The 20,981-nt window shown below is 39.2% G+C and overlaps 1 protein-coding gene across 5 annotated transcripts in view; it reads right to left on the bottom strand.

Annotated features, from left to right (window-relative positions):
- The window catches only part of ICE1 (interactor of little elongation complex ELL subunit 1), a 64,482-nt gene extending 46,535 nt beyond the window's left edge, over positions 1-17,947 (bottom strand). For all 5 annotated transcript variants that reach the window (XM_045565699.1, XM_045565700.1, XM_045565701.1 and 2 more), the window contains exons 1-4: positions 17,624-17,947; positions 3,305-3,363; positions 2,658-2,692; positions 218-236 (exon numbers count right to left, since the gene is read on the bottom strand). In XM_045565699.1, coding sequence (XP_045421655.1) covers positions 218-236; positions 2,658-2,692; positions 3,305-3,363; positions 17,624-17,707 — 197 coding nt within the window. In that variant the 5' untranslated portion in view covers positions 17,708-17,947. The remainder of the gene's footprint in view (positions 1-217; positions 237-2,657; positions 2,693-3,304; positions 3,364-17,623) is intronic.
- Positions 17,948-20,981: the final 3,034 nt, after the last annotated feature.

Here is a 20,981-nt window from a genome sequence, read left to right as displayed (position 1 = left end):
AATTTAAGACCTCAGTAATAAATTAATTTAAACAATTTGATAGTAGGAAAACACAAATCTTCTTTTATTATGAACATGAAAGCAAGATTCTATATTATGGGTCAATCTTCTTTACATTTTCTTCAAATTCATTAAAAAATCTGCTCTGACAAAGGTCTACCCCCAATCAACTACTCAAACAGGTGGTACAATCAACTATGAAAACAGGTTGGCTTACCTTCTTGCAAACTGCAGCTGTATAACTTATTAAAGAAAACTCTGAGAATTTTACCTTCTGATACTTGTCTGGAGATAAAACTCACTTTACGGTTATCTTTAATAATCTGTATTCAATGTACACACAAGGAAGGTCATGAATCCTAGAAAATGATGTTCAAAGTTCCATGTATAATACAGAAGTCATTTCAGTGAGTTATTCCTTTACCATAATATCTACCAAAAGTCAAAACATTTATCTCTCTAAATAAAAAGTCCTTTGAATAAATACATGATTGATTAGAATTAAAGAATAAAGACAAAGCAATACGTAACTAATAGAAAATACCTTCATTTCTGAATATGTCAGAATACCCAAACAACCTGTCCTTCACATCTCAAATAGTCCAGAGAATAATTCAGCAAATGAGAGTTATGTACTCACAAAAATAATATATAACTATATAAGTAATTAGAAAAGAAAGATTACAAAATCTACATAAGCCCTCAGTTTTATAATTTATACAATCTGATAAACTCATTTTCCCAACTCATAACTGCCAGTAAATTATTCTAAGACAGCAAAAGATAATTCCTTTAAGTTTCATCTCCTACAAATTCCTATGTTTATATCACAATATAGCATATGCATGTTCCTAAAAACTGTTATCTGCATCCTCCTCTATTTAGAATGTAAGCTTCTCAAGGTTAAGAACTATATTTTATTCATCCTAAATTATAGCAGTCTTTGCAGAATAGAAAAGTTCAATAAAATATTAAATATATTCCCTGCCATTTAGAGAGCAGTGATTAATAATAAAATATTCAGAATCACACACACAAAAGTAAAGTGCTAAAGTAATACTAAATTATCAGACTGCAGTTACTGAAGAAATAACTTTCCCATTTTGGAAAAAAATGGGAAAATCTATTGGTACTTTTGTAGCAAAAGGAACAAATTATATAAGAAAGACATATTAAAGCTATGACATTGGCACTTCAAGTTGCAGGGCAAACTACTGCATATTTGAGGTACAACAAATACTTATTTGGGGCAAATGCCAAATGTGTTTTTAGAAAATCAAGTATTTATCTGTAGCTGAAGCTGAAGCCTAATATCCTATTGTAGAATGAATTTCTGGAATTCAAGAATAATCAATAGTTTTATATAGTTAAAAAAAATTCTAATAATTTTTATTTAAAATTTTTATGGTCAAAATTTAGAACAGTAAAATAGTAATTCTATAGTATAGTACATGTGTAATTACCTCAAAAAGCTTATATCTTTTCTCCAAAAATGATATAATGAACACATACTCTCCTAATATTGGAATTAATTGCCCATCTATTTCCCTATTTAGCTATTTAAAAAATAGTTATAATAATTGTTTCCATACAGCTTTCATAATCAAAGATATACTCTTGCAATAACATGTATTTATAGTTAAATGGACTGAATGTTTCAACAAATAAAGCAAATAAGATTTTCAATGACTTCTATTTTTGAATGTAAAAATTCAGATCCTACAAAAAATCTAAATGATATGTCTGAATTTTATCACTTTAATTACACAAATTAGAACGATAGTACCAATACATATAAATAACTGGTGATGACATGTAAGTTCAGGTATACCAGAAACAATACTGAAGCAAAATCTGGTTATTATCAAAGTTGGACAACTGAATCTGTCCCAATATTGAAGATGATGCTGAACTCCAGTGATTCCCTAAAGGTATGTGTATATTTATTTTTATGGGCAAAATTTGGTATTTTTATGGGAGAGATTTAAATCAACGTAAGTGTTATCACCACAAGATATGGAGAGATCCATTACACATACCTTTTTCCCACTATAAGAAAATATTTAACGAGAGTCTAAGTGCACAACAGGTGCTCACGAAATGGGTACTAATCAAATAGTGACTATAAGGCCAAGAACTGTCTTGTGAATGCCTATGAACTCTATTGTGAATATACAATTACACTATTTCTACATGATTCTGGATATATACATTAATTCTCTACAAATAGCAAAAACAATTAACGAAAGTCAATTTCTCAACATTTTGGATTTCCCACAGTACACTTTTTGCAGATTCAAAAATAACATTCAGACAGCATCACATTCAGTTTCACATTATTCCTAAACCTAAAAAACATGCCATATCCTCAGAACAAATAAGAAAAACCCACTCATTAAAAAGCTTATGAGGCCTTAAGAAAATCAAAATCAATGACAAAATAAAGACTGCTAGATCTAATTTTAAAACCTATCATTAAACATGCATTAATAGTGAAAGCACTAGCTATTTACTGTGCTTGCAAGAAGTGTTTCCTACTTCAGCTGCAAATATTGCCTTCCAAAAGATAAGTATAAAAAACGATTCTCACATCTCTTTCAGGAATTAAGACACAAGTTAATTCTAAAATTCAACAGAAAAAGCCAGTGAAAGGATATCATCACATTTCTTCTGATATTCCGTTAACAAATTACTGCAACAAAGAAAAGAAGAATTAGCTTACTTTTTTATCTAGAAAATAGGCTATGTTAAAATCATGTTTCAAAACATGCAAGGCTCCTTCTCTTCCTAGATTTCCTGAAACAAATTTATGCTAAATTAATATACACATGTCACCTTAAATTCCTCAAAACCCTTACACTGATATATAAGCTTTTAATTTAAAATCCGTTTGATCTAAGTAATATCTTGGCCTATAAATACATGAGACTATTACAAAATTTTTTCAAAAAATCAAATCTCCCACCATGGCTATGAAATACTGTGAGGAAATGGGAGGTCTGGCCCTAAAGCTAAGAACGTTTTGAAGCTAGAAAATGGCTTTAAAAAAAGTTCCAGTTTAGCAAAAATTACTCCCTACTCACTCATGAGCCTTGTTTTAAGGGCCTGTAAACCACAAACCAAAGGTTACTCTTGCTGAAGAGGCTCACAAGCAGTTTTATTATAATCAGCACCATCTAGGCCTCCACAGGAGAAACTCCAGTTCTCATGTTAGCTTGATGGACCTAAAACCACCACCTTGCTTCTGCTTCAGCCAGTTTGTCAGGTTTACAAAGTTCTGCCAAACATATGCAAATATACTTACTCAGTGTTGATAATTTTTTGTTTCAAGGTAATTAATGCTTCAACATATTCATTCAAATTCTGAAATACAAAAAGCTACACTCAGTTGTTTATATCTTTATCACATGTAATTAAGACAATTATTTTCTGTAACATTATTTATAAAATAGAAACATATTGTTTAATATATTATATTAAAATATGTAAATTTATTACTTATATTGTATATAAGCACATACACAATCTGAGCCCATGCTCCTACTCCTCTCTAAAACTTGTTCTTGATCTGAATGATGGTAATTCCTTTCACAGAAAGGAGCTGTAAAGATTCTTTTACTGTGTGCTCAGTCACAGAGCTTAATAAATATTAACTGTTTTAGTTCACTGATTAATTATGAAGCATCAATCTTCACTCTATATTGTTTCTGAAAGGATTTAAGACTACCCCAAAACACATAAATCATAAAAAAACTGCAAAATAAATAAAATGGGGGCAGATGAATAGGAATATTAAAATGGGGCCAAGATTAAGTAAAAAAATTCATTTTATAAAGATCTATATTACACTTTAGGGACGAACTACAGATTTACTTCTAAATTATTAGTATCAACTTGAAAGGGAAAACGTCATCAGTTACACCGTTCAAATGTTCCTAAGATTTAAAAATAAGCTGGTTTCTTCTTTTCTTTAACTGACTTCTTTCCTTTAATGTCTCCTTTTTTCATCAGTGAATACTTTAGAAATAAGAACTTATTTTTAAACATAACCACCATAGCCTTTTCACGCTAAACACAAGTAATAATTCAGTAATACCATACAGACTGCTCAATTTTTACTGGTTATCCCAAAAATGTCTTTTTCTAGATAATGCAAATGATTTTGATGGTTACAGTAATATTTCCCATTATGATAACATGCTTTTTATCAGTTATACATGTAACATACCTGTTAAAACAAAAAATCTACACATTAAAATATATCAAGTAAAAAGAACAGGTTCCCCTGGAGTCTCACCACCTATTAAAAATCATTCTTAATTTTTTTTATTACCTTTCAGAACTGTTACTGCATTTGTAAATATATTTGGATGTATTAAATTTACCAATTCTCTACTGAAGGACATTTAGGTCCTTTTTCAGTCTTTACTAAGAGCATGCAATGATTTCCTTGCCCATTCCTTTGTGAGACATTTCTATTTTTCCTTAGAATAAAGTCCAAATAGTGGAATTGTTGGAGGAGAGAATGTACTGAGATGTTTAATGCTGACACGTAGCAGCAGGCTGCCCTCCAGAGAAGTTTAGCCACCCACAGCCACATCTCCCGTGTTCGTGCTTCCAGCAACTTGACCAGCTCTCTGCATTAGTGATAACTGTGATCTTTGGTAATATTAGAGGTACTTTTCATTAATATTTATTAGTGATATTGAGAAATCTTTTGTATCTCTTCTGGTCATTCATGTTCTTTTCTTTTATTAATAACCTATTATTACCATTTGTTCATTGTACACATGTAGTTGCACTTTTCTTATGAGTCCTACCTAATATTTGAGACATAGTAACCTCTCATCAAATGTTACAAATATATACATTTGTCAACTGATCCTTAAAATATACCCACACATGCATACAAAATTTTAAAGATTTATATAGCTGAGTATGTCTTTTTTAAAATCTTTGTTTTCTGCCATAAAATTTAGAAGGTTCTATCCCACCCCAGGATGGTAAAAGGAAAGGATTCTTCTATATGATATTCTAGTACTTTTATGCTCTTAACTTCTTGTATTTATATCTTTAACTCTTTTGGAATTTAGTCTCATGTATAGTATGATACAGAGACTTTAAAAAAAACATTATAAATCAAAAAGGCAACAAATGGACTATTCAATAGCATTAGTACATTTGACTTTCCATATTTAAAACAAATCTTTCATAAAACAAAAATAAATTCTACAGCCTACAGTGATAAAGCTTTAACACTATCAGGCAAAATACAGGACAATACCTTTACAATTTCAAGGTAGATAAGGACTTTTAAAATTATACACCAAAGCACAAGTGCGTTGTGGTATTTAGCTATGTCAAAATTTTAACTTTTACATAGCACTTGACACTATGAAGTTAATACGACAGTCTTGAGGGAATTATTTAACAGAAACAATCCGTAATATATAAGCAACTCTCACAAATTAATTTCCAAAAGTATAGGAAGTAAGGGAAAAAAGTAAAAAAATATAAACTGTCAATTCATAGATTAAGAATCTGGAGTACACAATACACATAAAAGAAAATCTTCTACCTTTCTGGCATCAGGAAAATGCAAATTAAAATAACAAAGATTTATTCTTCATCCACCAGAATAAAGTAGAATGAAAGCATTGGTATGAATGTAATGAAAAGTCATACCATAAGTGGTAGTATCTGAAAAGCATTTTGGCAGCACATAATAAAATCAAACCGTATATAGTAACAATTTTCTGTTTTCCCTCTATGCTAGTTTTCTATATCCCCCATTAGATTTTCTTCCAACATAAACATTTTTTATCACCAGCACGAATGCTATCTATATGTTGCTGTTGTTTTTTCTATATTATGTTTCCTAATTGGTTTATGTGAGTGTGCAGAAATAGCACTAATCTTTATTTTTTGATTACATTAGAATTATTTCACAACAGTGTCACTTACAAATATTGATGCAAAAGGGCAAATAAAATATTTGCAAAGCAACCCCAGCAGTGTTAAATAACTTATCTGCAGATTCTGTTGGATGTTCTATATGAAGAGTTATAACATTCACTGATGATAGTTTCATCCTTCCTTTACTCATGCTAACATTTAATTTGCTCTCTTCCTGAATTGACTAAGAACTCAGCACAATGTTGAAGAGTAGGGGTGATAACAGGCATTATTGTCTTAAATTGGAATTAAGTTTGCTCTACTCCAGGTTTTTGATTGATATCCTTTAATCATGTTATAAAACTGCTACATATACGTTTGCTAAAAGATTTTATCATCTATGAGTATTAAACTTTTTCAAATAAATTTCTGTATGTATTTAGTTTAAATGTGTATTTTTCTCCTTTTATTTACTAATTCCAGTGGATTACAATAATAGATTTTCTAATGTTAAAGCAGTTTTGCATTCTTGGAGATAAAAATAACTGAATATCATGTTAATACTATTTAAACACACTGTTGGATTTAATTCCCCAATATCCTACTTAGGTTCTTTTTTCTTCGTGTATGTTCAAAAGTGATATGTCTATACTGTTTTTGTATGCTGTCCAGTATTCCAAATAATGTTATACAGTACATGGCTCTTAAAATTAGTAAGATACCTTTTCCCTTGTTCAAAAAGTGTGAGGAGGAGGTAAACCATGAACACCTCTCATGTGTGAATAAAAGTCTGCCAGGCAGAGAATTGTTGGATCACCATCTGTTATTAATAAATCATGTCCAGCCCCACAAAAAACATGCTGAAGTCCTAACCCTCAGTACTTCAAATGATCTTACTTAGACATAGGATCTTTGCAGATATGATCAGGTTAAGATTAGGTCTTATTGGATTAGCATGAGCCCTAATACAGATTCCTGGACACAGAGGGTAGATACATGCAACTGCTTTTAACTCCTCCCTGAAACCAGCTAAAACTACAAAGTAATTTTTTTTCAAAAGGCAACATCAACAACGATGAAAACACAATAAAAGACAAATGGAAACTGGAAAGCAGATTCTAGAGTACTGAGTTAGCACCCAAGAAAGCCAGCAGTGGGGAAAAGTGAGAACCAATTCAATTTACACTGCAAAACTTCAACAAGCTTGAACAATCAGTGACACAGTTTCTTTCGAGGGAAAGGTGAAAGGGGATGGAACTAAAACAAGGAGTAGTTGCAAATTTTCTGATAAACATTTAATCCTAATCCCCAACTATCCACCATGGCATGGAGAAATCACTCGTCCCCAATCCCACAGAAGAATTGCTTTTTGAAGACTGGGATACCATGTACATTTGGGTTACATGTACTGTATCAAAAGCAGACAGATTAAGTAAACCTAAGCAAACTGATCTGAGACTGCTGCCTGTTTCTCCCCATCAAGCTCCCTCCAAACAGGACAGTCCTTTTGCACTTCAGGCAGGAGGATGGAAATACCTTCTCTGAGATAAGACCTATAGGTGCTGACACTGGACATTCTTCAATCAATAACTGGCCCAACTAGACTACACTGCAATGAAACTCAAGGTCCAGAAGCCCCCCACACTCAGCATATTAGCCACCCACTCTTAATACGAACAATCAGAGATTTCCAAACACGAGACACAGATGTGCAGTGTGAAATAGGGAGACTAAATCAAGCAAAAGCAACTTGAAGTAAACAAAACCGAGAATAAAACTTCAAATATACACAGTAATATTATCTGAGATAAATGATATTATATTCATGAAACAAGAGGCTATTTTTAAAAGGAATATTCAGAGCTCTAAGAAAGTGATTTTAAAAAACTCTTAAATATTAAAAACATGAACACCCACTAGGATGGCTAAAATTAAAAAGACAGACAATAACAAGTGTTGGTAGGATGTGGAGAAACTGGAACCCTCATACATCGCTGGTGGGCATGTAAATGGTGCAGCTGCTGTGGAAAATAGTTTGGCAATTTCTCAAAATGTTACAGTTACTATAGGATCCAGCAGTTCCATTTCTAGGTGTATACTCCAGAGAACTGAAAACACACCTCCATGCCAAACGTGTACACTGGTATTTATAGCAGCATTATCCACACTAGCCAAAAAGTGGGCATCTACTAAATGACCATCGAGGAATGAATGGATTAACAAAATATCATACCCATATATAATAGGATATTACTGGACAATGAAAGAGAGTGAATGATACATGGTACAACATAGACAAATCTTGAAAATATTATGCTAAGTGAAAAGAAGCCAGTTACAAAAGCCCACATATATTATATGTTTCCATTCATATAAATTTTCCATAATAGGCAAATCCATAGAAACAGGAAGTAGATATAGTGGTTGCCAGGGACTGGAGGAAGGCAGGAGAGACAGGAAAGGGCTGGCAATTAGTAAGAGGTTTGAGAACGGGGAGCAAAAGAGGATGAAAAAGTTTTATAACTATATAGCAGTGTGGTTGCACAACTCTGTGAATATACTTAAAACCATTGAATTGTACACATTAGAATGGTGAATTTTATGACATTATTTTAATAATGCTGTTATAGCCAAATTAAAAACAGGAAAGCCGAAATAAAAGGCTAAAAAGATTTGACCATAAAATTGAAAAAAAGAACTCAGAAAATAAAGCTAATACAAACATAAGAAAACTAAAAACAATGAGTGTCATTACAAGAGTTCCCACACGCCCAACAATAACAGTTCCAGAAAGAAGAAAGAAAACAAGGAGACAAAATCAAAGTACCAATATTCAATAAAAGTTCCCAGAACTGAAACCAAAAATTTCTAAGTTGAAAGTGCCCGGCATATAAATTCAAACAGGATCCAAACTAGGAAACGTCAGCACAAAATTTCAGAACATTACAAACAAAGCAAAGATCCTACAAGAATCCTAAGAGAAAATAAAATGAAACAAGACACATACAAAGAACCTGGAGTCAGAATGGCTTCAGATTTCAAAAGCAACAATAAAAACTAAAGACCGAGAAAGCAAACCTTCAAAATTTTGAAGGAAAATTAATTCCAACGTAAAATTCTGTATAATAAATATTTTCAAAGCTGCAGAGTTTCCACAAACTTATTTCCCAGACATGCTTTCTCGGGGAGGTACAGAAAGACACATACATGCTTCTTCAGAAGAATGGAGTAAACCGAGAGGCGGGTGTGCTGGGACAGGAGATCTAGGTGGAGAGATCGCCTCCGAATGCTGCTGCACACAGGTTAGGGGAGGCCCCAAGGCTCGGGAGGGAATTTTTTCCCTTGAGAAGAGGATGACAGACTACATGGTGGGAATGCAAACATTTAAAGGATATTTATATCTAACTAGCAGAAAATTGCAAGTGAATGTAGTTTTTTTTTTTTTTGTCGTGCATTTAAATTATTACTTTTTACATAGTGATTCTTCTTCTTTTCTTCCATTCTCTTTTGAGTTCTTTGCTACTCTATCTCACCTCCCCACCTTGCTTCCAGATGCCACTCTGTAGCAGCAAGTACCACACCAGAAACCTCAAGGAAACCTCAGGCTCTAGAGCCACACACTCTGGATTCACACTCCTGTTCCACCATCACTTTCTGGCTGAGTGACCTTGGGCAGATTTATTTAACCTCTCCCTGCCTCACTGCTATTCCCAATTTTATAGGTGGGGAAACTAAAACACAGAGAGGTTAAATAACTGGCATGCTATCAGGATCAAATAGGATGAGCTATATGAAACGTTCAATCCAGTTCCTGGCATAGCATGAGCAGTCATTAATACTGTCAGGATGAAAAGTTGGAATTAAAGATATAATCATTAGTCAACGAAAAAAGAAACCATGCAGGAAAGAAAAAATAATAATTTACACCAGAGCTTGACTCTCAATAAACATACAGTCATAATAATGTCAACTCCAAATATCGATCTAACCAAAACGGGGAGAGGAGGTGCAGGCGCCGGCACGGAGTAGGGGGCAGCAGAGAGCACAATCCTCACCAGCCAGTCAGCAACACAAGTCTGTTACGCAAGGGTAAGAAAGCTCACTACACAGCACACAGCGTGAGCAATTAAAAATCATAAAACATAGCATTATACAGGAAAAAACAAAAAAGAACACTTCTTAGTTATCCTACAGCATTCCAGTCCCTACCTAATATTATTTCCTGAGGCCCAGCTGCATCTCAGCTCAAATTTGGTCAGATACTATAATACCATAAAAAGACATTTTGTCTCCTCCAATCAGGTTCGTATGCCATTTATGCTGGTTGAAACCAAGGTCTCTAAATAATAAACCTTAGAATTGTGAAAGTTAGCAGCCTACGCCTGGGTGGAGGGCACTTAGGGTCTTCCGATGGACATAGAGTCATGCACGTGCACAGGTTCTACGGAAAGAAGTGGGTTCAAGGTGTTCTTCCTCTCCAGGAAATATTAAGGCTTGTTTCCTTGATTATCACTTTTCTTCCAGCAGCCCTGCTCTCCTCTTCTGGAACTTCTAATATATTGCCTATTGGAAAGCTTAGATTTATTCTCAATTATCTCTTCTTTACTTTCATAACTACCATCTCTTGTTCTTCTTTGCCTTCTGGGTGATTTCCTCAGGCTATACTTACTCACTAACACAATTCCCTGAGTAGCCCATTCTCTTACTCAAGACTTTTTGTTCCCATTTACTCCTTTACTATAGCAGACTGCTCTACTTTTATCCATACAGTATCCTTCTGAACGGTCCCTGTGAATATTGCTCCCACGTTCCCTTCTTTCTTAGGGAAATGGAATCAATACCTGCTGTGCACACAGGGCAAGAGGAAAGTCACTAGACCTAGAGGCTGAGATGAGGTGAACAGATGGCCAGTGTAGTTGGGAAAATGGTTGTACTAGGCAAATAAGTAAAATATATGGATAATATAACAAGTAAATATACAGATGATAATGCAGTAAGTATACTGCTTGAAAAAATAAGTAAATAAATAGGTGAGAGGAGTTTCTCAACTTCAGTACCATTGACATTCCGAGCAGAAAGAGAATTTTCTACAGCATCGCTGGCCTCTACCAGTTGGCCATAACACTTCGCCAGCCCCAACGGGTGTGTGCAGAAAAGTTAACGCAACAGGCCTGAGGACAGCAAGGCCTGCTTGCAAGGTGGGCCCTTGGCTGGCATTTGGGAACTTGGATTTCTGGAGAGTTACTTCCCACCATTCTCCGAACTGGTAAAAGTGGTTCAATGTGCCTAAACTGCGCAATGTGGTTTATGCTGAACACCTGCTTTCCTTCTAAGAGTACGGACTTTTGGTACTTGCTAGGCAAAGGGTGTTTATGTAACCAGCCCCCAATAAACACCTTGGACAATGAGTCTCCAATAAGCTTCCCTGGTAGACAACAATTCACAATGTTGTCACAATACACTGCAGGAGGAATCAAGCATGCCCTGTGTGACTCCACTGGGAAAGACTCTCAGAAGCCAGTGCCTGGGTTCCGTGGACTTGGCACCATGTGATTTTTTTTTTCTGGTTTTGTTCTGTATCCTTTCACTATAATAAACCACGCCCATGAGTGTAACTATATTACTAAGTCTTACTGAGTACTGAACCTGGGTGTGGTCTTGGGGGCTCCCAACACTGTGACAACCAAAAATGTCTCCAGATGTTGCCAAATACTCCCTGGGGAATACAAGGCTCTACTGTTTAAACTTTCACAAACATGAAAAACAAAGACTAAATGAAGGAGGCTGAAGAGACACGACAATAAAATATAACACATCTTCCTGACAGGACCTTGAAATAAAGGAAAGGAAAAAGCTATTCCCGAATAGGTATATGGACTGAAGTGTTGCGCCAATGTCAACATCCTGATTTGGAGGGCTGCAGACCAATTACATCATAAAGCGTTCATATTTGAAGGAAATACACTCTGGAGCATGCAGGGAAGATAAAGTATATGTGTGTGCACACAATGATGAAACAAATGCAATGACATGTTCACAATTTATGAATTTGAGACGAGTACAGCTATTTGTATTATTCTGACAACTTTCTTGTAAGTCTTAAATTATTTCAAAATAATTATTTTTAAAAATCACACTAATCACATTTATTGTTTTGCTGGGGGAGATTTGGCCAACTGTTCAGCTTGACCACTCTTTGATAAAGCACATTTTCAACTCCTGGTTTACTGTTTATTAACTGCTCTTTTTTAAAATCAATCAAAGCATACACTGATCTCTAAGGGATCAGCTGTTAAGACCTCTGGCATAGTGTATACTGGAACAGGGCAGCAAGGTGGGAATGCCCACCTCTCTCCAACTATGCTCTATACTCACTCACCAAAAACAAGCCTAGTGGCTTCTGGGTCCCTCGAAGGCAAAATTCCAGCCTCTGGAGCCTCGCCCCCCATCATCCCTATCTTTTACTTTTTGCTCACTTACCGTAACTATTTTCTCCCTTCCAAGCCATCACACAGGTTACTCCCTCTGTCTACAACACTCTGCTTCCATCTGTTCCCTCTTAGTTAACTGCAAATCATCTTGCAGACCTCGATTTAGAATCACTTCTTCTATGAAGCTTCCAGAGTTCACACAATGTACTGTACAGTTGTGCCTCCTACGTGCTCCCAGAGCACCTCCTCTGTGGCCCACCGTAACACTTACTACATTATACTTAGACTGTGGTTGCTTTTTTACTCAACTGTAACCTCAACTAGAATGAGCTCCATGCCTTTTCGGTTCTTGACTGTATTCCAAAACACATCACATATACATCCATCCTCAGTAAATATCTTTAGTAAATGAATAAACTATAAGTTTGTGAGCATTCCTTGTATTAGAACCACTTATAGATCAATATGCCTGGGGAAAATGTTTCACAAAGACGAAGAAGTTTAAACCACCGGCAATTATGAATGGGAGTCCAGCACAAGTTTATGTAAATAGTAGGTTCAAATCTGTCCCAAGGACAGCCAAACACCAAACTGACTGAATCTAATCTGGTTACATGAGTAGAACAGCATAACCATGAGTTTCAAACTCTCATCTGGATCCTCAAGAGAGTCCAATTGTTTTGCCCTGCAATGAAGCTAGTCAAAAAGGAGCTTCTCCTTCTCTAGAATAAAATGACTTATGTCAGCATGACTAGCTTGACTTAAAATCACGCAACTTTACCACATGTACTCACTATTAAACTGGAACTAACTGATCAACACTTATATGCACATATGGAAGAAACTCAACAGAAATCAAGCAGGTGAGAGGTTAGGTAAATTCACACCTAATGGGTAAAATGCACACTATTTGTGTGATGGACACACTTATAACATTGACTCAAACTGTACAAAAGCAATACATGTAACAAAAACATTTGTACCCCCATAATAATCTGAAATTTAAAAAAAATGAATCAATTGAAAAAAATTCGAATGTAGTAAATGTGTAGAAGTGGCAAGCAGAAGGAAGAAATAAAGTAATATTTCCATTGAAATAAAAAAAATGCAACTTACGATTTGCTTAATTGTATATACTATCACCAGAATAAGGCCCCACATTGGTTTATATGACTACCAAAGCTCTGCAACCCACATGGACATTGTACTACAGATCAGTGATGAAACACTGTCATCAATGAGGGTGAGGAAACAAAGAGGTGATTTGTGAGACTACGAAAAACAGCATAAAATGCCGTCATTTTGTGCGCTTCTATATCAAGTAATGACCTTAGTAAAGGTACTCTACCTCTTCTACTATTAAAGAACAAAGGGGATGGAGAACTAAGACATGAAAGGAAGATTTTCAGCACAAGCAAACCACTGTTCAATTCAGGACAGAGGCTAGTCGCTCAAACATTGCCTGAGGTTCAGAATAAAGTCACAGCACCTCCTACTGCTGCCTCCTATTGGAAAGACTCATACATTGCTTGTGAATTTTATACAGATCAAGAAGTTTCACTGTTAAAACTACAGAGCAGGGCAGTGTGGTGGCTCACACCTGTAGACCTAGCACCCTGGGAGGCCAAGGAGGATCGCTTGAGGCCAGGAGTTTGAGACCAGCCTGGGCAACATAGCAAGACCCCATCGCTACAAAAACTAAAAAAAAAAAAAAAAAAAAATTAGCCAGGAGTGGTGGCATGCATCTATAGTCCCACCTACTCGGGAGGCTGAGGCAGAAAGATTGCTTGAGCCCAGGAGTTTGAGGTTGCTGTGAGCTGATTGTGCAACTGCACTCTAGCCCAGGCAGAAGAGATTCTGTCTCATTAAAAAACAACAACAACAACAACAAAAAAAAAAACCCAAAACATTACAGAGCAAGAATTTTCTCTCTGTACCTAATGTCTTTAGCTTCTCTCTCACGCAAAAATTTAATCAAACAAAGCATGGTACTTGCTGTGGTTATAATGCACCCAGAAAATTCTTTCCTAGAGGTGATTATCCATCTACTAATCGACCAATGGAATGCTTTTCCTCAATTCTATTCTCGCCAATCTTGTTTATCTTGCCTCCCTCTATAACACAGTCCTGTGTAATTCCTCTATTTCCTTGGAAGTGTATTACAGTACTTTGGAGGCACTGTGCTTTACAAACAATAAATATGAAAATGGTTGAAAATCCCCAGTTCTAGTGTCATTCTAAAACTTCAGTCCCACATTTCAAATGTCCCCTCCACCTTGATTTCCTCCTTCTACATCTACAACAGTTCTCATGGTCATTCAACTTTTAAACCTCTGGACCTTTCACTTCCCTGAGATTCGTCCATGCTTGGCAGTTTCTCATATTCAGAACCTTTTTCTTCTCTATTCCCATTTCCAGGAAGCCCCAATTAGTTCAGACTTTTATTATCACTAGTATGCACGTACTCATTTGCACCCCCTCCAATTCCATACTGCAAACTACCAACTGTTCCATTTACTACAAGCACTGTTCTTCGTGTGGGAATCATGCACAGACCTTCACCACACTGCAACACTGACAGAAGTAAGTATAAGACTTTGTGAACGGTTACTATTCAAGATTCCTTACAAATTGCCAGGAATGTATTTTTCCAGCCTCACTTTGTAAAATTACAGAATTGCTCCAGAGACTCCACTCAGAACTGACCACCGTTTTCTACTAAAGGCGTGCCAATTCCAAGCCACAGAAAAGCCAAATGCAATGGAGTATTCTGACCCAGAGAGGAGCTCTGCAAACTAAGGCACTCCTCCAGGTTTTGTGAATAAAGTTTCACTGGAACACAGCTGCACTCATTCCTTTGTGGATCATCCATGGCTGTGTTTACACTAAAGTGGCAGAGTTGAATAATTGTGAACAAGTCTCCAAAGCCTAAATGTTTATGATCTTTCCCCTTACAGCAAAAGTTTGCAGATCTCTGGATCTAGAGATTTAACAGGATTACTCCTATTGCTGTTTTGAGAACAGTGGGAACCAATAAATACAGGGTAGAAGGAAGGAGACTCCTTAGGAAGCTAATGCAATAATTTCTAGGCCACAGAGTAGTTCACACCAGGGTGGAAGCAGTGGAGATGGTGAAAAGCAGGTGGATAATCAAGGTAGAGCCATCAGAACCAGTTGACAGATTAAGCATAGGTTGTGAGAGAAAAAAGCAGCACCAAGGATTAACATCTAGTTTCTAGCCTAAGCAACCAGAAAGCTATAGTTGCTACTTTCAACTTGGAGTAGACCAGCTTTTGATGGAAGATCAGATCTATGCCTCAGAAGGATAACTCACATCAGTAGTTCTGCACAAAAGCCTCCAATGACTTCCCATTTGAATCACAAAAGCCCAAACCCTAACAGTGGTCTGCACAGGCCAATCAGACCCTGCTTTTACCTTTCTGACCTCATCCAACTCTCAACGTTCACTCCACTCCAGCCTCACCGGACTTCTTGCTCTTCCCAAGCACACCAAGCCAGCTCCTGCTTCAGTTCTCCACATTTGATGTTTCCACTGTATGAGATGCTTTTCTCCCAAGATGTCAACAGAGCTCATTCTCTCACCTTTGCTCAAATATAACTGTTCCAGGACTCCATATCTAAATTCCAACAGTCACTGGCCCATTCCGCACACATTCGTTCCTTCCCCATCGGTGCTCAAATTTATCACCAACGTATTTATTACCTTTTAACAGAACTGCCTTATTTTATTCATCCAGCTACCATCCTAGAATGGAAGCTCCAAGAGTGCAAGAATTTTTGTCTTTTTGACGCCACCACAGTTATTGCAATGCCTAAAAGGCAGCAGATGATCAATAAACATTTTTTGAGTGAGTGAACTGGCTCAAAGAATAAATACAATTTATTAAAGATTTGAGAGAATTCCACTCACGTTCCTGGATTTTTTTTTTTTTGGAGGGGGGCACCCACATTATAAGACACCTACACAACGCAGCTCAATAAAGACAGTGATTTTACTATCAGTCCTCCTCCTACCCAGAGTGGCAGCACATTTCCTCCCTCCCCTGCTTCCAACACTTAAAATGTGTGGAATCAGTTCATTGATAATGCTCTGAAAATAAAAACTTATAAGTTTCTCCACATGGCTTACCTACCCTGCAGTCCCTTCTGGTCTCATCTTACTAACCATCTTCCCTCTGCACTACGCTCATGCCAACCACACTGTGTTCTGCTCAAAGACAGCCTTCTCCTTCTCACCACAGGAAACTTTCCACTTTTGAATTCTTCTCTGAATGTCACCACCTCAAAAACACTCTACCTGACCACTCCAGCCAAGAGACAAGACCACTATTCCAACATCCACTTTATTTTTTTCCTAACACTTAAAATCTTCTAGAGTCTTATTTACGCACACACATCTTACTTATGAAAGCAGATCCCATTTATTTGGTTCACCACAATGTCTACAGTGCCTAGAGCACTACATGAGGTAGCTATGGTGATGGTGAGTTCCACGAGTTCCATTTTATCACTGAAGACAGTGACAGCAAGGAGTTAAATGAGACTCCTGACATCAAACAGCTAAGAGAGTCACTGGAAATGAGGGGGACTGTATCCCAAATAACATCCCCTAAGACCTGCAGCCAGACTCTAGCAACCCTCCTTCTGTCACTGTAAAGAACAATCCACGCTGCTGTTAGTAACTTCCAGTCTCCACCTGCCTTTAATTGATTAGTTTAATCAAACAACTGACATGTTACTTGACTTAACCAATTACCTGACTTATTATAGTTAAAAAATTAGCCTCGGCAGAGCTCATCAGATATGAGCTGCAATGCTTCCCCGAAGCCTTGGAGTCTAAGGACCCAGACATGTCACATAAGATTCTGCCTCCAAGCAACAAATACTTACGATGGGCCAGGCAATCAAAGCATTATCCTCGGAGAGGTAACTACCCCCAGCATTTCACTTACCACCTACTAACCGAAAAGTCAGCCGTAGGCTGGATAAGGAAAGAGGGGGCCCTCCAGAACTCACACGCTCCGCCCCCCACCACCATCGCATCCTAGTAAATGAATTATGAGTTCCAAGGCTAAATAAAGCAAAGGAATCCGTCCCAAAAACAAGACAGGAGAAAAATTAGGAGAAAAGGGAGCGAGAAAGCGGCGACGGGACGTTTGTTTTGGGAAGTGCGAGCAGCGCGCTAAGGCGCGGCCCGCGGGACCCCTCAGCCCCGCACCCTCGGCCGGCCGCGCCTGGCCGCCCCTGGCGCCCTCGACCCCCGGGAGACGCCACACCTGCTGCAGGGAGGCACACCCCTGACATCGCGAGAGGTCTGCTGCCGTCCCGGGCGCCGCCGAGTGTGTCTCGCCCGGCATCATGGTGCCGCCGCCGGGCCCGGTGGGCACGCGCGTCTCAGGGACCCGCGGCTTCGGCCCTGTCCTCTCTCTGCTGATACTGCCGGGGCCGCCGCCTGCCAGGCCGCTTCCCGCCGGGTCCGGGCGGGTCCATCCGTGCACAGAGGTCCCCGTGGAGCTGGCGAAAGGCTCTCCGAACCAGAGCTGCCCCAGGCACTAAAGAGCAGGCTACCCGGCGCGGCCCCCGAGCGCGACGCAGTGCAGCTAGGACCCCGCCCCGCCCTGGCTCGCCCCGCCCCTCGCCGCGGCGCGGGGCTGCCTAAGGCGCTGCCTGAGCAAAATGGGCCCAGGAGCAGAGGCGAAGGAGACGTCCGCGAAGGAAAAAGCCCAGGGGAAAAGAGGCATCGGAAGTGCAGCCCTCCCATTGCTGGGAGGCGATCCTTTATTGCCAGCTTGCTGTACGACAGGCTTTCCACAGCCACCAGAACGCTTCTGCTGTGCGGGCAGGTGACCCGCTGATGACGTCACCTCTGGGAGCCCGCTGGAGTGCAAGGACCCCGCGTCGGGGACGGGAAAGTGCGCGACTTATAACCAGAGGGAGAGGCGCCGTCCTGGAGCCCGGCCCGGGTCGGGAAGCAGGAGAAGGGGGAACTGCGGTTCCCGGCACGGCCCGCGGCGGGCAGAGGTCGCCGGCTTTTCTGGCGCTGTCCCGTGCGCCTCGGCGCCTGTTAGCGGCGCTTCTGCGTTGCTGCGCTTGTGTTCGGCCTTTCCCTCCTCGGTCGTGTTTCCGCACTCATCGCTGCGGCCGCCCCCGAAGACCGAGCGGCGGGTTCCCAGGCTGTGGGCGCCGCCACTCACCAGGGGCCGAGCGCCGAGCCTGGCCGAAGCCTTGGCGACCCCTCCCGCCCACTTGGTCACTGTCCGGCCACTGCAAGTCGTGTGTCGATACCTCTTGGGCGTGGGGGAAAAAGAAAAGAATCCTTGCCCTGACCGTAGTGACTGGGCACATTCGGGCCCTGATCTCTCGCCGGAACCGCAGCCTTTCCCGTCTCCAATCACCTTATCCACCGTCACCAGAATCATCTTTTTCATAATCACAGCCAGTTGCCCTCAGTACCTTGCTTGGAAGCCTCTTGTGGCTTCCCATCGTCTGGTTTATAAAGGCCAAATTTCTCAGCGTTCCGCGCCAGCATTGCGTATGATAAGTTAGTGTCCGTCTTACCAGCCTCTTCCTAACTCCTAAATATGGAAACTGCAACCGAAAACCCTTCCCAAAAAGCAATTTGTATTTTCCGCTGGGGTTTCTTCTCCAGCTTTCACACCCGTGCCCTTGCTTACACTTTTACCACTCGTGCAGTGGAGGAGCCAGATAAGCACCAACGGCTACCTTTCTGCCAGATTTTCTGCCGTTGACACCCAAGCAAGACACCCCTGTACCTAACTGAGGACACGCCTTGGGTAGGGCACAGCCAGATAGAAGTCTGGGTTCTCCTCAGAGACAAGTGGGCGAAAAACAAGAGTGGGGTTAAAAGAGAAAGGTGAAGTGAGCAGGCGCACAGGAGGCGGCAGCTACACGTGGTCTGTCCGGAAAGTATCCAGCCATGTAATTTGAAAAATACATTTGTTGAAGAAGATAAAATAAATATTGTACATAGGACAATGATGCCTCATTCCTCTTCAAAGTAGGCACCTTGGGACCTCACACAGTTCTCCCAGCGTCTCTTAACCTAACCCCTACACGTTCAACATTCTCAGGTGTTCTGCTTGTTGCAGACCTTCCAGAACGTGGATCACTTTCAACCCATCCTCAACCATCTTTGAAGCATTTGTGCCACACCTTTATTTGCACTGCACTCATTGCATTGTCCCTGAAAGCGTTCTGAATCATCCTGATAGTTTCTGTGGAGGAATGTTCAAGCTTAATGCAAAATGTGATGCAGATTCATTCCTCTACGCTCTCAGTCATTTTGAATGCTAAGGCCACACAGAATGTATGCTCACTCAGCGGCATCTAGTGCCCCGCTGACTGGTACAGTGAAGTCATCACTGTTCACACATGCGTATTACAGTCCACTCTTCCCCAGCTGCCATGTTATATCAATGTCACCCAAACCGTTCTCATTATATTAACAATCGCTGGATAATTTCTGGACAGCCTCATATACTTTTGAAGGCAGACCATGTGACCTATTAGAGACAAGGAGAGACCTGTATGTATCTTGATGACTTTCCAATTCCAGGTTCAGATCCCAGACAAATTTAACTTCACAGTAACTTCCCTTTTATTTAAGGTTGCTTAAATGAATGTTTTTTTCGAAGTACCGTAGTGGAGGGAGGCACCAGTTTTCACTCCCTCTACATCATCCAACCACAGCCAGAAAACACAAACACCACTGGGGAGCTTGGAATTCTCACTGCTGCCTCCCTCCCTGTCCACGCTTACCACTGTTTTCCCTTCACCTGGAACTCCCTTCCTTCAGCTTTACATCCTACCTGCCATTTTAGGTTCCATGTTTACCTCTGCAACCCTAAGTAACATCTACCTCCTTTTCTGCCCCTTAGCATTGAGTAATTTTTAATAACACCACGTTTGGATTTGGATGATAGTGATTTTTATGTCTTAGAGATGAGTCTTCCTCTTAAACACTGCAAAGTGCTGCACATAGCAGGTGCTAAGTGAATGTCAGAATGATCAAATTTGCTGCAACTCATTGAGGGTCAGAAAGAATAAGGATTTCCCTTCAAAAATGAAAGTGCGTTTCTTCTACCTTTCTCAGAGCCAGTTCTCAAGACTTTAAAGGAAAACAAGTCCTGTTTGGGTAAGGCAGAGGTAGGCAAACTTTCTGTAAAGGGCCGCACCATAAATATTTTAGGCTTTGCAGGCACAGGTCTCTGCCACCTATTAGTCATTTTCTGGGCTTTTTAAAAAATATAAAAATCATTCTTGGTATGCAGGCTGTACAAAAACACATGTGATTATGGGTCATAATGGAAATTGATGCAGGTCACTAAGTAAAGAATGCTTAAAATTACATTTTTCCTCTTTCTCACATGATAGGCCACACCTATTCTGTCACTGTGATGGGAACAGAAAAGTGAACGTCTAGATGGCAAAAAGTGATCAACTATGGCTTTGGAACTGCACATCTGTCTTTAAATTCTCAAGCAAGTGACCTGTTTGTGCTGGCATTTCCTTACAGAGAACTAACTGTAATTGAAGTAAAAAGTGACAAGGACAGTCCCAAGTCCATAGGATTCACTATGCAGAGAGTATTTATTAATAATTTAGATGGCGTTA

Source organism: Lemur catta, chromosome 12, assembly GCF_020740605.2.
Source record: "Lemur catta isolate mLemCat1 chromosome 12, mLemCat1.pri, whole genome shotgun sequence".
In the NCBI taxonomy this organism is placed as follows: domain Eukaryota; kingdom Metazoa; phylum Chordata; class Mammalia; order Primates; family Lemuridae; genus Lemur; species Lemur catta.
Note: the sequence above shows the minus strand (reverse complement) of the source record. Positions and strands in the feature narration are given on the sequence as shown.